Source organism: Neovison vison, chromosome 1 (genome assembly GCF_020171115.1).
Source record: "Neovison vison isolate M4711 chromosome 1, ASM_NN_V1, whole genome shotgun sequence".
Lineage (NCBI taxonomy): Eukaryota > Metazoa > Chordata > Mammalia > Carnivora > Mustelidae > Neogale > Neogale vison.
This window is the reverse complement of record NC_058091.1, coordinates 191,978,794-191,995,275: the sequence shown is the minus strand read 5'-3', so window position 1 is coordinate 191,995,275 and position 16,482 is coordinate 191,978,794. Positions and strand designations below refer to the sequence as shown.

Sequence of the window (16,482 nt, the reverse complement as noted above, 5' to 3'; positions counted from 1 at the left end):
CGGAAATGGACCTCCCGGGGATCATGTCTGAGAAACATGATTAAGTAATAATTCAAACTTAAATGGTAATAATTCAGATTTAAACTGAAACAAGAATTTATTGGGTCACTTTCATCTAGGCTTATGCTTGTTAAATTGGGGGCCTCTAGATAGCTATAACTCTAGGCTAAACCTGACCCATCCTTCTAGGGCTGTCAATAATATTTGTTAATAATTTTAAACAATATTTTACTGGAGACTTCCTTTGGAAATTCAAGAATGTGTTCCTGAATACAGAAATTTCTGAATAGGTTTCAAGATAAAACAAGAAATTTTAATTGTGTCTAACTTCTTTGAACCTTGCATTCCTATGGCACTGAAATATTTGGTCACAGATTTTGGACAATTAAGACCAAGACGTTGAGGGCACCTGGGTGGCTCAGTGGGTTAAGCCGCTGCCTTCGGCTCAGGTCATGATCCCAGGGTCCTGGGATCAAGCCCCACATCAGGCTCTCTGCTCAGACGGGAGCCTGCTTCCTTCTCTCTCTCTCTGCCTGCCTCTCTGCCTGCTTGTGATCTCTCTCTGTCAAATAAATAAATAAAATCTTTTAAAAAAAATAAATAAATAAAGACCAAGACCTTGAGAGAAGGTGAACTTGGGTGGGGGCAAGAAAGGTGGAAATGGAAATAACTTTTTGGCACAAAACAACCTTTGGCAGAAAAGCTGCAGTTGACCTGCAATCAATGCTTGCTTACTGAACACCTATTATGTGCAAAAGCAAAGGGTTCTGAGTTCCCTTCAGATAGGCGAGCACGAAAAAGAATAGAAAGAATGGAGTGGGGAGGGAGGGGAAAAATGAAACAAGACGGGAAAGGGAGGGAGACAGACCATAAGAGACTCTTAATCTGAGGATTGCTGGGAGGTGGGAGGGAAGAAGAGAGTGGCTGGGTAATGGACATTTGGGGGAGTGCTACAGTGAGTACTGTGAATTGTGTAAGACTGATGATTCACTGACCTGTACCCCGGGGCAAATAACACATTATATGTTAATTAAAGAAAAGAAAAGAATATATTTAGATTTACTCTTCTGTTAATCTTAAAAAAAAAGCAATTTCCAACTCCTCCCCCTCCTCAAAAATATTTCTTGGATTACACTTCTTCCAATCGGCCCTGGATAGCCTTTTTACAAAATACTTTCAAAATAAGGTTCAAGTGACTTAAAAAATATCTACATACCATCAAATTCTAACTAACCTTCAGCATTTCCTTCAGGATGCTCCATCTCAATGCCCACCTCTCCTCAATGTGTCCGTCACCTTCGTGTAACTTCCCTTCCCTTTTCTTTCGCCCCCTGCATTGGGCAACCCAGCAACAGCTTTTACCTTCTCCATGCTTTCTTTCCTGGGAGCCATTCTTCCTCTATTCTACCACTCACTCTTCCAAACCAGGTCTAGACTGCAAACTCCTAAGGGTATAAACGTGGACTTTATCAGTAACTCCCAAGAGACCCTAAAAGAGATCCTGGAGCAAAACACTCTGCACAACTCCTTTGCGTTTCAAAAGCCTCACCCTTCAACAACGCCTCGGGCCTTTGCTAACATTGACTGGGTTCCACCTGTGCTCACACACAACTCCAACTAAATGCACTCACACTACATGAATGCTGCTACCTAACCTATCCACAAATTTCTCCTTGGAGAACTACCTTACCCTCACCTGTAAATTAACCCTTGCCTTCCAGAAACAATGTAAAAAAAATAAAATAAAATAATAAAATAAAATCCCTTTAATAAGGACTTTCGCAAGATACATGCTTTTGTAGCTCCCAAAGGAAGGCTCCAGTGATTTCCACCTCCTTTAAGGAATCGGGAAAAGGCTAAACTGAGATAGAACACAAAAGGGGGGGAGAAAAAGCTCATAGGGCAAGTTTTAAAAGTTGGTACAAAGGAAAAACTCGAATGCGGATGCCTGAGCCTGCGGACGTCTGCGGGAGCGCTCGCAAGTCCCCAGGTCCGGGGCTGCCTCGCCCAGCGCGTGGACCATGCGGGCTCCGCCGCACACCTGCCCTCTCCGCCCCACCAGCTCCGCGCGCCCCGCCTCGCCCTCGCTGGGCCCCTGCCCTCTCGAGCGGGCGCTGGCCATTACCTTGCGTGAGGGCCAAGAGGCAGTAGTACAGCAGAAAGCCCTGGGGCGTGTTGCAGCGCTGGAGACTCTGCGGTTTTAAGTTCCCACACCCGCAGGGTCCCTCCTCAAACTCGGATAGCGACTCTGGAACGGACAGCTCTTGGGAGACAGCGGGATCCGCAGGGGGCCGGGGTGGCTCCGGTGACTTCTGGGGCTCCGGAGGCTCCCGCGGCTGCGAGTTCTCTCGCTGGGTGTTGATGGACAAGTCAGAGACCTCGACGTGAGAGGGCGATGCAAACAGACGGTGCGGGGTGTCTGGGCTGGAGGCGACGAAAGCCGGGTTCTCGATGCCTTTGCTGCCCTTCATGGTCAGGATGGGTTCTCCCAACTCCAGTGCGTTCGAGCGGCAGAAAAACCCGGTTCCTCTCTGGCTCCTCCCCCGCGCAGGTGGCAGCGCCCCCGTGCGGGAGCCCTTCCCGCCTCCGTGCCGTCGCTCCTGCAGGGCTAAGCCGCCGCCACCGCCGCCGCGCAGCTGCCGGGATCCTCCTCCTCGAGCTCGCCGCCGCCTGGAGCGCAGAGCGCCGAGCGCCGAGCGCGGACGCCGGGCGGGCTGGCTGTGCGATTGGCGCTCCGTCCGCCTCACCTGTTGCCTCAGGGGCCAACTGGAATGCCGGGCGCGGCCGTCCGGCCCGGAATGCCGGGCGCGGCCGTGCGGCCCGGACGCGGCCAGGTGACCCCGCGAAAGCCCCTCGGGCCTCCGCGCTGCTTCCCAGAGCCCAGGGACTGGGAACGAACCAGGCGTTGTGAGTCTGGTGGCCATAAAGCTCCCTCTGGGTCCTGACAGGAAAGCTGCAAACGCAGTTGCATCCGGAGATCATTCCAGAAAATATCCTGCTGGTTTTCTTCCTCTGCTGGCTACCAACCCGGACTAGGTCTGAAATGCCGAGCATCGGGCAGCCTCAAAGACAATACTTGGGATTTTGAGCATCATGGTGAGACTTTTACCTGTCATCCTCCCTGGAAACGGATATCCCCACGGGCCTACTCCCCATGACCAGGGCCATTAACGTGGCAACATAACCACCTGCTTGGTTCGACTACCCCAAAACTGAAGATGAGAAATGAGAAATCTTTAAAAGCCTATATATGATATTCGTTCTGCTGTATATTGCATAGCTAAGATCAGCAATACTACTATTCATGTAATAATTTCTACCTGTGGAATAAATTTAAAAACACACACTCTGAAGAACCGAACAACATTACGCCACAGTTAAAAATCCCTTCATTCTTTCGTTCATTCATCAGAAAATGGTGGACAGGAAAGGCCTCACTGAGTCTGAACAAAGACCTGAAGGAGATAAGGGACTCAACAAGTCTCATGTGCAGAATAGAATGGCTGGGGTGAATGAAATGGTTGGAGAAGAGTAGGAGTTGAAAGCAGGTGAAGGGGTGCAGATGGGGGGTGGCGGGGTGGAAGGGGTGGGGGGAGAAGTGATTGGGGCTAAACCTTAGAGGCCATAATAAGGACTTTGGCTTCCATTGTGGGTAAATTGGAAGGTATGGAACCCAGGAGTGACATGATCCTGACATGATTAGGTTTTTCAAAGGATCCAACCTCTTTGCCTTCTGAAGATAGACTAATGCATACTAAAATAGTATATTTTAAATGAAGACATTTTTAAAGCTATATCAACATCTCAAGATGTTTATCTTTCCATAAATGTGTATTGTGATAAGGAACAGAATATAAATCACATCTATTTCCTTTTTGCTGTGTAATGGGCCTGTATACACAAAGCTGTTACGTTTCATAAGACTTCAAAGTATTAAGGAATCTACTTCCTCAAATCTAATTGTTGATTATAAAACTTCAAAACAATGTGTCTGGACTACCTTTAGCAGTTAATATAGGTCTCAGTTGTCCAAATACTATACCCGCTATATTATATTGTTGTCAATGCACTAGTACTATTATTTATTTATAAAGGTCCTTTCATTAAAAGATTACTTCACTAAAAATTAATCATAATCTGGAGAAAGTTTCCACATTTTGCTGTCTTCATTAAACATCTGGCTGATTGCCTGTCCAAGAAGCTCCTTCTAGATTGAGCGCTAATACCTCCTCAATAGCAATGATTTGGTAGTATATAATGATCATATCCAAGCATAGCCTTAATCCTAGAGAAGAGAATATAGTGATGGAAAATTTACTCCCATCCCAAAACAAGATGTGTTTATTTCTTCTAACTATAGTAGCTAAACTCACTTAAAATGTCTAGAGGAATGTTTTCAAACACTTTTACTTCTTAATGAGATAAACTCGAATTCAGAAGAAAATGCACAGTGCATGACACATAATAGCTATTATTTTGCGAAAATTTTGTTTCAATTATATCTGCTTTATTTACTGAGCTGGGGATTGAGATAAAAAATACATATATTTTACTTAAAACAAACATACATCTTGTTCCTTCTTCCCTGGCAGTCTAGACTGATCAAGAACATAGGGAAAGAGTAGAAGTAGGAACTATCTTTTTTTTTAATCTCTCCTAAATATTCCATTATTAACCCTTACTAGAACAGTAGCTATTATTATCTACCTTTTACATATTAAAGAATCTGTATTCTAGAAAGGATTAGTAACTCTCCTAAAGCCATATAGCTAATAAGTGGCCTGGCACTTACTTAGGATTTGAACTCCAAGTTCTGTCAGATATCGTCCCTAGACCTTGCATTTTCTCTCTTTGAATTGCTACAGCCTATCACTGTCGGTTAGAATTTTTGCTAGCAATTCTAAGAGATCCACAGTCATGTGATCTGATGTTGATAAGTTTGGAGATTAATTCTGCTCTGAAGTGCAGATATTCAGATTTTGCAGATATCCAAATTAGGCTTGGTATGGAATTCCCCCAGGCCTTCTATTGTAAAAAGTTTCCACAGAAATGAACTTAGAATGATGTCTAAAGGTGTAAATATACACTTTGTCTATGAAATATGAACTAATTTAAACAACCAGCAAATTTTGCTTTGATGAAATATGATAAACACAGTCATGGCTTAAGACTCTTTTGCACAAGCTTTGAATTAGCAAATTCAAATTATACTATCAAAATCAAAGTAGCATACTCATCGTGCACTTAAGTCCATACTGTGTAAGGAGAAATCTTCACTCCTGCACTGCTCCAGAAGAGAACTCTTTAGATTAGTCAAAGTGCTATTGCTTCATCTTAAATACATCTTGCTCTTGCTGAAAGTGTTATCAACACCACTTTCCTGTTCCCTTACATCCTTTGTGATGCAATGTTGGAAGGAAGGGGGTTCAGGTTTGCAACAACAACAACAAAAAAGCAAAACCAAAAAATTTTGATAGAATTTTTTTCTAATTCTGTGGAAAGTGGTCATTTTTTAAATTCTTTGGTCAATGTAGGGCATATCTAGTGAGCATAGTCAAAATATACCATGTTAAATTTGAGAAGGTAATAAATTGCTATTCTTGTAATAGATTTCATTTGATGTATTTTTAAAGGGTAGAAAATGGGATAAAGAATAGTATTCAAATTTTGTAGTAAAGCTCCAACAGCATACACAGGAGCAGATGTCCCTGCCTATGGATCATTCTCTGGAATGTACAGTAGATCTTTACCTTCAGGAACTGGATAAACCAAGATAAAGTGGCTTAATGACAGGAGCTATCAAGATGATCACACTGACTCCCCTTGCTTTGATTCCATGCTTTAAAGAAATCTCATCATTATATGTTGGCCTTCCATGTAGGCATACCTACTGGATGGAAATATACTTATATGCCTATCTTGGTACTTTATCATTTTTCTTTCTGTGTGCTTTTAATAGTGTATTAGTTCCCTTTCAATTGTACAGTGGATCCTTTAGTAATATAAAACTTTGATGCTCACAGAATATTAAAATTACAGGATCTTGAGAGAGCCTGAATACAAAGATGGTCAAGTGCTGATATTGTTGTGGTAATTAAAAATCCCACTATTAAGGACTTATTAATACTCTTGGATCTTATGTTTATTAAATAAAAGCAATGGCACAATCTAAGTGATCTTAGTATTCTTCATTTATCTTTTCTATTTTAAATGCTCTACAAAATGTATAATTAAAAATAAATTATATTTAAGAAAAAATGTAATGCTGAACTAGATTATTTTTGGTACTTTTTGGTTGCAGTTGCACAGATACATTTATGTTTAGAAGAAATAACAGTTATATTTTCTTTAGTAATCATTAATCATTAAGTAACCATAAATCATTAAGAAAGCCATGTATCTATGAACATGGGTGAATATAATTTTTAAAAAACAAAACATGTAAACATTTAATACTATAGTTCCCATAAGAGAGCTAACCCAGTAGGCAGTGAAAAAATGTATTCTAGCATAAAATTTGCTGTAGTATCAAGTTAAGCTTTTCACTGATAAGTAAATACTATTATAATTTACTCAAAATACTGTGAACTCTATAGAAAGATATTTATTATACAAATATAACATTAGGTATAGTGAAGATAGCACAGCTGGATTTATATATATGTACATATATATATATATATCAAGAAATGCTTATATATATATATATATATATATATCAAGAAATGCTTTAAGCTAGAAGAAATTCTACAGCAAATAAATAGTGTATTTCTAAAACATGCTCTTTTCTACTCAAAATCTGATTTTGACGCCAGGAAACGGTCTTCAATGTTATCATTTTATAGAATATATAATCACAATGTCATCCTCATGACAAAATGCCAGCTTTATTGACTAGAGAAACAGCCATGCTTCCATTCTTGATAGTTCCATCATTCCCACAATTTAACCACTACCATTTCTTAACAAAGTGGATGATGACAGTTATTAAAATTTAGACTTACAGGACTACAAGAGACATCAAGATGTCATTTGTTCCAGCAGCCTGTTTCTAGGCAGATTAATGTCAAATGCACCCAAAAGCTCAATGCATTCAGAAGCAGGAAACAGGCCAGTAACAGGAGGAGTGTTAGTGGTGAGTGAGGAATTATCATATATTTCACGGTAATCATTTTACAATTTATTGGGAGTTGGTAGAAGTCTAGTGTGAGGTTGAGGGAGCTAGCAGGCTACTATTACTTAGTAAAATAATTTACTTGTAAATACAAATAAGAGCTTTCATGAACAGTGCTCAAGTCAGTAGACATAAATAAAACAAAAAAAAATTTTTAAAAACCCTTATATTTCCACTTTATAATTTGTGAAAGTTCTCAGAGCATGTTCCTAAAGGACAGGGATGAAGATTTTATACTCTACAAAGGAGATAAGAAAACAGAGAATTTCTTACGTGAGTATGAGAGAAAATCCACAGAAATAAAGTGTCTTCTTTGATTGAAGAGAAGATACAAAGATTACCATACTTCTGCTTATCAGGGGAGAGGAAAATTTGCTAGACTAGAGGAGAAAAGAATACCAAAGAATGATAAGAAGTAAAACTTTTGAGGCAGTGATGGAACAAAGGCAAACTTTTTAAAAATAAATTTTAAAAATGGGCATTAAAAGTAGAGCCAAATGGAGGGAATTCTGCTTCAAGACAAGATGGGATAATAGCAAAGACCAGATTTAACTTCTTGGAACACTCAAAAGAAACAAAGAAGAAGAAAAAAATACATAAGGAAAAAAAAGTTTCAAGGCACTGGATTTCATGTGATAAAAAAAAAAAAAATAGTCCTGGGACGCCTGGGTGGCTCAGTCAATTGGGCGTCTGCCTTGGGTTCAGGTCATGATCCCGGGGTCCTGAGATGAGGCCCGCGGTGGGCTTCTTGATCAGTAGGGACCCTGCTTCTCCTTCTGCCTGCCATTCCCCCTGCTTGTGCTCTCAATCTCTCTCTGACAAATAAATAAATAAAATCTTTTTTAAAAAAAAAGTCTTTAAGAGATGGGAAGTAAACTAGGTGAGCAATCTACTGCCTTGAGAGAGTTTTCAAGTGATGGTGTAGGAAGGGTGAGGCAAGATGTGAAAGGCACAGAAAACCCAGGAGACTCTGAGTTCATGGAAACAAAACTGAAGGTCCAAGGACACCAAGATGGCTGGAATATATAGAGCAGAATACTAGAGAAGAGACAGTTGCAAGAGTTGATGTCAGAGGGATCCCTCAAGTATTCAGCAGAGTACAGATGGCATGTTCACATGAAGAAACTACCCTTGACAACAGATGGAGTCATATGAAGGGATTAGAGAGACAGCAGCCAATATTCAGAAAAAAGCTTAAGATAACAAAATTTTCAGGCATTTAAAAAAAAAAAAAAGGAAAAGAAAACAGAAATAATTTAATACCCAGAACCCTACATACATGTTAAAAGAAGTCCTTTGGGCAGATGGAAAATGACAGATGTGGAAATAATGCTTTATTTATACAAAGGAATAAAGAGCAACAAAAATGAGGAGATGTAGTTTAAGACTGATAAAGATATGTGATTTTTTAAAATTTCTGTCTCTCCAAAAGATAAACTACTTAAACAAAAATTTAAAAGTATTGTGATATTCATATGTAAAGGTAAAATGTATGGCAATAGTGCAAAGGCCAGGTAAAGAGAAATGGAAATAAGTAAGTAAATGGAAGTATATTATTGTAAGTATTTTATATCTGAAATAATATACTTGCCTTATAAGTGAAGTGATATGTGAAAGGTAGAATATTATGGGGTACCTGAGTGGCTCACTGGGTTAAGCCTCTGCCTTCGGCACAGGTTGTGATCCCAGGGTCCTGAGATCGAGCCCCACATCAGGCTCTCTGCTCAGCAAGGAGACTGCTTCTCCCTTTCTCTCTGCCAGCTGCTCAGCCTACTTGTGATATCTCTTTCTCTCTGTCAAATAAATAAATAAAATCTTTTAAAAAAAGGTAGATTATAATGACTTGTAAGCCCTAGAGCAAGCTCTAAAATAGCTACAATAGAAGAGCCAATAAACAAGATAAAATGGAATCCTAAAAAAAATTCCATTAATCCAAAAGAAGGCAAAAAAGGGAAGAAAAATGGAGAAGACAGAAAGAAACAAGGTAATGATTGAGACCAGACTATATTAATAGTTACATTAAATGGAAATAGAGTAAATGTTCTAATTAAAAGGAAAAGATGATCAGATGGGATATTAAAAAAGCAAGAACCAATTAAATACTGCCAATAAGAAAAACAATTCAAATACAAATGCTAATAGACTGAAAGTAAAAAGTTGAAATGATATATATACATTAATCTTCAGAAAGCTGGAAAGACTACATTAATAACAGTCTAAGTGGACTTCAGAGCAAAGAATATTACCTGAGATAAAGAAGGTTGTTTCCTAACTAAAAAGAGGTGAATTGGTGAATTCACGAAGAGGATTTAAGAGTCTTAAAAATTAGGCATTTAAAAACAATGTAAAATGCATGAAAAAAAAACTGATATAACTGCAAGGAAAACTAAGCATAATAACAATTATACTCATTTTAATTTTTAAATAATTAAATTGATTTTAAAATTAATTTAAATTAATTAAATAATTTTTTTTAAAGATTTTATTTATTTATTGGACAGAGAGAGAGATCACAAGTAGGCAGAGAGACAGCCAGAGAGAGAGGAGGAAGCGGGCTCCCCGCTGAGCAGAGAGCCCGATGTGGGGCTCGATCCCAGCACCCTGGGATCATGACCAGAGCTGAAGGCAGAGGCTTAACCCACCGCACCACCCAGGCGCCCCTAATTAAATAATTTTAATATCTGTCTCTCCATAACTCAAAGAATAGATAGAAAATCAAAGTGGTATGGTATACTCAAACAACACTATCAACAAATTTGACCTAACTGACATTGACAGAAATTTCCACCACCAACAGAAGACAACACATCTTTCAGGGTACACATGGAACACTTATCAAGATAGATCAGATCCTGAGCCATGGAAAAAGTCTCAATTTTAAAGGGATTCAAGTCATACAAAGTACATTCTCTGATCACAAGGGAATGAAATTAAAAATCATTAACAAAGATAACTGGGAAATCTCCAAATATGTAAAGAAAAAAAAAAACGCATCTCAAATAACCCATGGGTCAAAGATAAAATCAAAAGGAAAATTAGAAAGTATTGTAAACTGAATGAAAATAAAAACAAAACATCAGAATTTGTAGGGTGCTACTAAAAAGCACCACTTGGGGAAAACTTATAATCAGCCCATATTAAAAAGAAGAAAAGTTTCAAATCAGTGACTTCAATTTCTGCCATAAGAAATTAAAAAGTGAAGAACACATTAAATCCAAAGTAAATAGGACAAAGGAGATAATAAAGACCAGGAAGGAAATTAATGAAATAGAAAACAGGAAAACAATAAACAAACAAACAAACAAAGAGTACAGGAAAACAATAGAGAAAATTAATGAAACCAAAATGGAGTTCTTTGAGGAGATAAAGTTGGTAAACCTCTAGTGAAACCAGAAGAAAAAGAGATAAAACACATATTTCCAATATCTGAAATGTGAAAGGTTATAACACTACAAATTCTACAGATATTTAAAGGATAAAGTTATACCTAACTCTACACTGATAAGTTTGGCCATATGGATAAAAATGACAAAAATCCCTCTAAAACAAATTACAAAAGATCTTTCTAGACGTAATAGGTAACCTAAACAACCTATGTCTATTAAAGAAATTGAATTTGTAGTTAAGAATGTTCTCACATGGGGCGCTGGGTGGCTCAGAGGGTTAAGCCTCTGCCTTAGGCTCAGGTCATGATCTCAGGGTCCTGGAATCCAGCAGGAAGCCTGCTTCCCCCCCCTCTCTCTGCCTGCCTGCTTCTGATTGATTTCTCTCTCTTTCTCTCTCTCTGTCAAGTAAATAAAATCTTTAAAAAAAAAAAAGGTTCCCACAACCTCACGAGCAAGGACTTCAGAAGTGAATTCTACTGAACATATAAGGGAGAACTAATACCAATTCTACACAAATTCTTTCACAAAATTAAAGATAAGGGAACACAGGGAAGTCTGGATGTCTCAGCTGTTTAAGCACCTGCCTTCAGCTCAGGTTATGATCCCAGAGTCCTGGGATCCAGCTCTGCATCGGGCTCCTTGCTCCATAGGGAGCCTGCTTCTCCCTCCCCTCAGCCTGCTGCTTCCCTGCTTGTGCTCTCTATCTCTCTCTCTCGCTCTGTGTCTGTTAAATAAATAAATAAAATATTTAAAAAAATAAATAAAGAGAACACATCCCCAGCTCATTCTGATGACAGCATTACTCATCATTTATCCAAATTTCACCGTAGCATCTATCAAAAGTTATCTTGTATTCTTGTGGGTAAGATAAGTATGGGATAAACAACGGCAGGGTTAGTACAACTAGTACGGCTGAAGTAGTATGGTCTTTTTTGATTGAATGACTGTAGAAAAATAGTCACTGAATAACAGATTAATGTCAACATAGAGTGTTTTAATAAAGCTGAGAACATTTCGTGGCGTAGGCTATCAAAAATCCCAAGAGCTTCAAGCAACATCTAACACTTTCTAGCTCATAGAAGAATCAAGATGAAATCCACCTTCCTTCCAGAAGCCTCTGTGGAAAGTTGTCCTTCAAAATAATGAACTCAGATCCAAGTTCCTTCCACTGTCTAGTTCTCTCAGAGTTCTTCACTTGCAGCAAGTCAATTGTGGGGAGACTACAAATATTTATACTGCATGTTTCTGGCCGGCACTGAACTGTACACCCTGCTGACAAGAACTCAGTCCTAGGCTCTACCTGGATACAAGGAGGGCTCAGTATATGGTCATGCTGCATGTCCAGGAGGAAGATGAAACAATTTGGTGAATACTATCTGCCATAAATATTATGATATATTTCATATACCATCAAGATCCACAAGCTAAAATGATGATCCATCTTCTAATAAGATGACAGAGATTTTTAAAAAAAAATACTATATATCAATTAAAAACTATAAAATAGGAAAGACTTAATATTAGCAAGTTAAAATCTAGATCAGATTGTATAGAACTTAAGAGATGTAGAATCCAGGTTAAGATTTTTTTTTTCTCAACTTCCCAACATTCAGACTATCTTGAAATATTGTACTCAACCCTAATTGTTACACCAAAAGAACAAATGACTAATGAGTGTAGGCCCAAGGATAATATAACTAAGATTGAAAGAAAAATTGAGATTTGTCACATGAACACTAGTTGAAAGAACTATGAACATTGATCCTGAAGGAAAGATAGAAGGTTAACAACAAAGTTGTCATAAAATATTTGAGTGGGGATACCATTTAAAACAGATCAGACTTACTCTTTATGGTTCTTGAGATTAGTACAAGAACCTTGAAAGTAGAAGAAAAATATGGGCTCCAAATAAAAAAAATTTTTATAATTAGAGCAGTGATTCTCAAAATGTCATCCAGGATACCCAGGGGAATTCTGAAATATTTTCAAGGGCTCTTCCAATTCGCAATTATATTCAAAATGATACTGGGGTGTTATTTGCCTTTTAGATTCTCATTTTCTCATGAGCCTACAGTGATGTTTTCCAGAGACCACTAGACATGTCATATCACAAAAAGAAGACATAAGAACCTCTTAAGCCAGACATAAAATAGATTTGAAAAAAGGCAAAACCATTCCATTCTTCTCACCATAATTTTTGAAAATATATTTTTCCACTTTATTGAGGTATGATTGACAAACAAAAATTGTGTACGTTTATGGCACATTTATGGTATATAATTATGGTATACAATTGACTGTGGTAATTATTTCACAATATATACATATTTGCATATTTTGATATATGTATATATTGTGAAATAATTACCACAGTCAATTAACGTATCTATCAATTTTCACATAGGTATCTGTGTGTGCACGTGTGTGTGTAAAATACTTGAGATCTACTCTCTTAGCAAATTTCTAGTCTACATTAACTATAGTCACTGTGCTGTATATTAGATCTCCCTAACTTGCTCATCTTACAACTGAAAGTGTATAGTCTTTGACTAACATATCTCTTTCCCCCACACCTCCCAGGTCCTGGTAACATCCAGTCTGCTTTCTGTTACATGAATGCAAATGTTTGTTTTGTTTTGGGACTCTACATACAAGTGAGGTCATGAGATAGTTGTCTTTCTGTGTCTGGCTTGTAACCATTGAAACTTTAAAATATTTATGTTAATATATAAATATATAGCTATTTAAAATGAATCATTAAAATTGTTCATTTTAATTTCCAATATGATAAACATCAGTAGGTATATCCCACAAAAACAAAACCTCTTTGCAGTTTTAGTAAGTGCTAAAAGTATAAATGGGTCCTGAGACAAAATAATTTAAGGCCTGTAGAATTAGAGCTTTTCAAAATGGGATAAAATAGATTGAAGCCTTTGAAGCTCATTCTAAATCTGAAATACAATGATGCTAAAAATCTGTAATCACCTGTTAATTTAATACAATATTGACATGAACATAAATTAAGTTAAATTTGTTTCATCAAACATCTATTTACTGTCAGAACCATACTTAAAACTCCTTTATCTTCTTACTAGACCACTTTTATTCCTTTGCCTTATCCTATTCCCATAGTTTAGTTTACGTTAATCTCCAAACTTTGGCCAAACGAATAAATGGACTGTGATGTATTTTAACTGGAAGCTTTCATGAGTTCATTGCCTAAGATGTTTGTTGGTTTAACTACCTTCCTTTCCTAGTGCTCTGTCACTGAATAGACAAAAGATTTCTCAGCCTTCTGATACACTGTTTACCTAGACTCTTGTTTTCTTTATGTGTCTAAGGCATTCAAAGTACATATTAGCAAAGAAAGATTCAGTCCTGGGATATGGGTGGAAAGTAAGAAGACAAGAATGAAGCCAGATGAGGATACTATCTGCTCTTGAGGCTATTCATGAATTAGAATGAGTCATAAAACAGTAAGCCATACACAATTGTACACTAACAAATAATTTCTCAAATAATGTACTTGAATATAAGAAGTATATTGAACAAATGCCACATGAGACTTACTGAAGTTTGGTAAGTCAGTAAGTATGGTATGCTATAATCATGATGATACTGTAAGCATAAACAGTAACTGGTTACTATAACGTAGGTGTCATAATATTCAAACATCACAGATGGTCAAAACTGTGGAATCATTTATACATTCTTTAATTAATGTCCATGGTTGAGAAACTTATACCTAATATTTCCTTGTCAAAAAAAAAAAAAAAAAGTCAAGGGGAAAGGCAAACATCCTAAGGTAAAATTCAACCAGTAAAATAAAATTGCCATGGGATACCTGGAATGACACAAGGCAATAGAGGGTGATCTGGAAAATAGTTTCCCATTAACCAATAGGTACTAATCTGTGGATCTCCTAAACATAAACACTACAGATAATCTTAATAGTCCTCCCAACATTGTTGCAGTTATTATCCAAGTTATTTGAAGGGAAAGGAACCTAATTATTATGATTTCTGGTTCTTAGATAGTATGTACAGATACGTCTTTCTTTGAATCCTAGAAAAGTAAAGGCCAGTATACCATTTAGATGTTTTAAATAGAATAGATTTGATCAGAATAATACAAAGCTGGCATTGTGATATAATTTTCAATTCACATGAAGGATGTATAGCACTTCCTTGCACTCTTCTTGTCAGTTTTCTTTATAATTTTGCAATAAGACCAAAATTTGTAAAAGTAAGATCTTGATATTACCTTTCATAAAACTCTCCAATGCTTTCCATTATACTTAGAATAAAATACTGTTCTTTCCACGACCTACAAGGCCGTATATATTTTAGCCCCTATCTATCTCCAACATTAGTTCATAACACTTTACCCCTTGCTAAATATGCTTTAGTCCTAAGGTTCTCCTACTTCCTTCACATAACAAATTCTTCTCTGCCTTGTGGCCCTTGAACTTGCTATTCTATCTATAAAGCTGATATTTTCACATCATTCAGCATAAATGTCATCTCAGGAAGGCTTTTCTGTTTGATTTAAATAATCATCATACATGCACATGAATACACATTCTGTCTCACCTTGTCCTGATTATTTTCCTTATATTACATATCGCAATTTACAAGTACTTCCTTTAAACTTTTTTATTATTATCTTCCTAAACCAGAGGAGTTTCATATTTCCAGTTCTGGCAATAACAAGGGGTCTACAAATATTTGTTTAATGAATCAATTTGAAAGAATGCCACAAAATAGTTATCATTATAATAATCATCATAGTAGCTGCCTTTCATCTTGACAGCAACATAGTAAGTCATTTATATGCATTATTATGTTCTTACCTTATCTGCATACACACCTTTACCATACCTACCACTGAATCCCTACATTTCCTTTCATAGTATGATGTGCAGTTTCTGCCATGACTCTCCATGAACCCTATCTTCTGTTATTTATGACATTCTGTCATTCCCTTCTCTTGTATGTACTGGTTAGAACTAATGACTTATCACCAACAAACAAGATAGGCCAAAAGTGGTGGGGATAAGATGATTAAAAAGGACCTTTGCTGGAGTGAAATCTGGTGTATACAAACTTGACCAAATGATCAAGGTTAACGATACTGGCAATACATGACATCAGGTGTCCATGAACAGATGCAATGGGAAGGGCAAATCACTTCTGTGTTATCTTTCCCATAAGGCAAATCTTCAGGGTAATTGTGAAAAAATATCAAGCAACCCCAAATTTAGGGGCATTCCACAAAACCCACGAGCATGTGGAGGAAAGTGATCCCAAAAAGTAGGAAGCCAAAGAGAAAGGTATTTGGATTCAACAGAAGGACCAACCTACTGCACCCAAATGAGCACACTTGGCAAGAACCAATGGAAAGGAGCCTGAGCTGCTGGAACCCATTTCCTATGAGTTCATGGAATACTAAGTGTAGGAAAATAAAAGATCTCAAGGCTATAAAAAAAAATTTTGATACTATGTCACTTCTGAGACTAGTCTACAGAAGGTGATTTTGCTTGTGATTACTCTCTGGCTCTTCTAGCTTGCTGCTCTGATGACACAAGGTCTATGATGTGAGCCCACATGGACAGGCCCAGATGACAAGGAACGGAGAGTTGCCTCTGGGCAAAAGCTAGTGAGTCCCTGAGGCCATTGGTCCAACATGCCTTGAAAAAACTGAGTTCTACCAACAACTGTGATGACAAGTAGGCAATACCACTTAACAGCTAAAAGCAGGGGATCTGGGTCACAAAGCTCCAAAGGGCAGCAGCAGCTCAGGAAGTTTTATAGCTACAGGGTTTATTTTATCCATGGCTGGCAGGTGCTGGGCACTGTTTTCCGTGATACGCAAAGCAAGCCAGCTCCGAATGGATAAAAATCTGTTTATCTGGGCTATGCT

General features: G+C 37.8%; 1 protein-coding gene across 1 annotated transcript in view; it reads right to left on the bottom strand.

The window, feature by feature from the left end:
- The window catches only part of SLCO4C1 (solute carrier organic anion transporter family member 4C1), a 72,931-nt gene extending 70,324 nt beyond the window's left edge, over positions 1 to 2,607 (bottom strand). The window contains exon 1 of the mRNA XM_044264920.1: positions 2,126 to 2,607. Within this exon, the coding sequence (XP_044120855.1) occupies positions 2,126 to 2,471 (346 nt within the window). The 5' untranslated portion in view covers positions 2,472 to 2,607. The remainder of the gene's footprint in view (positions 1 to 2,125) is intronic.
- Positions 2,608 to 16,482: the final 13,875 nt, after the last annotated feature.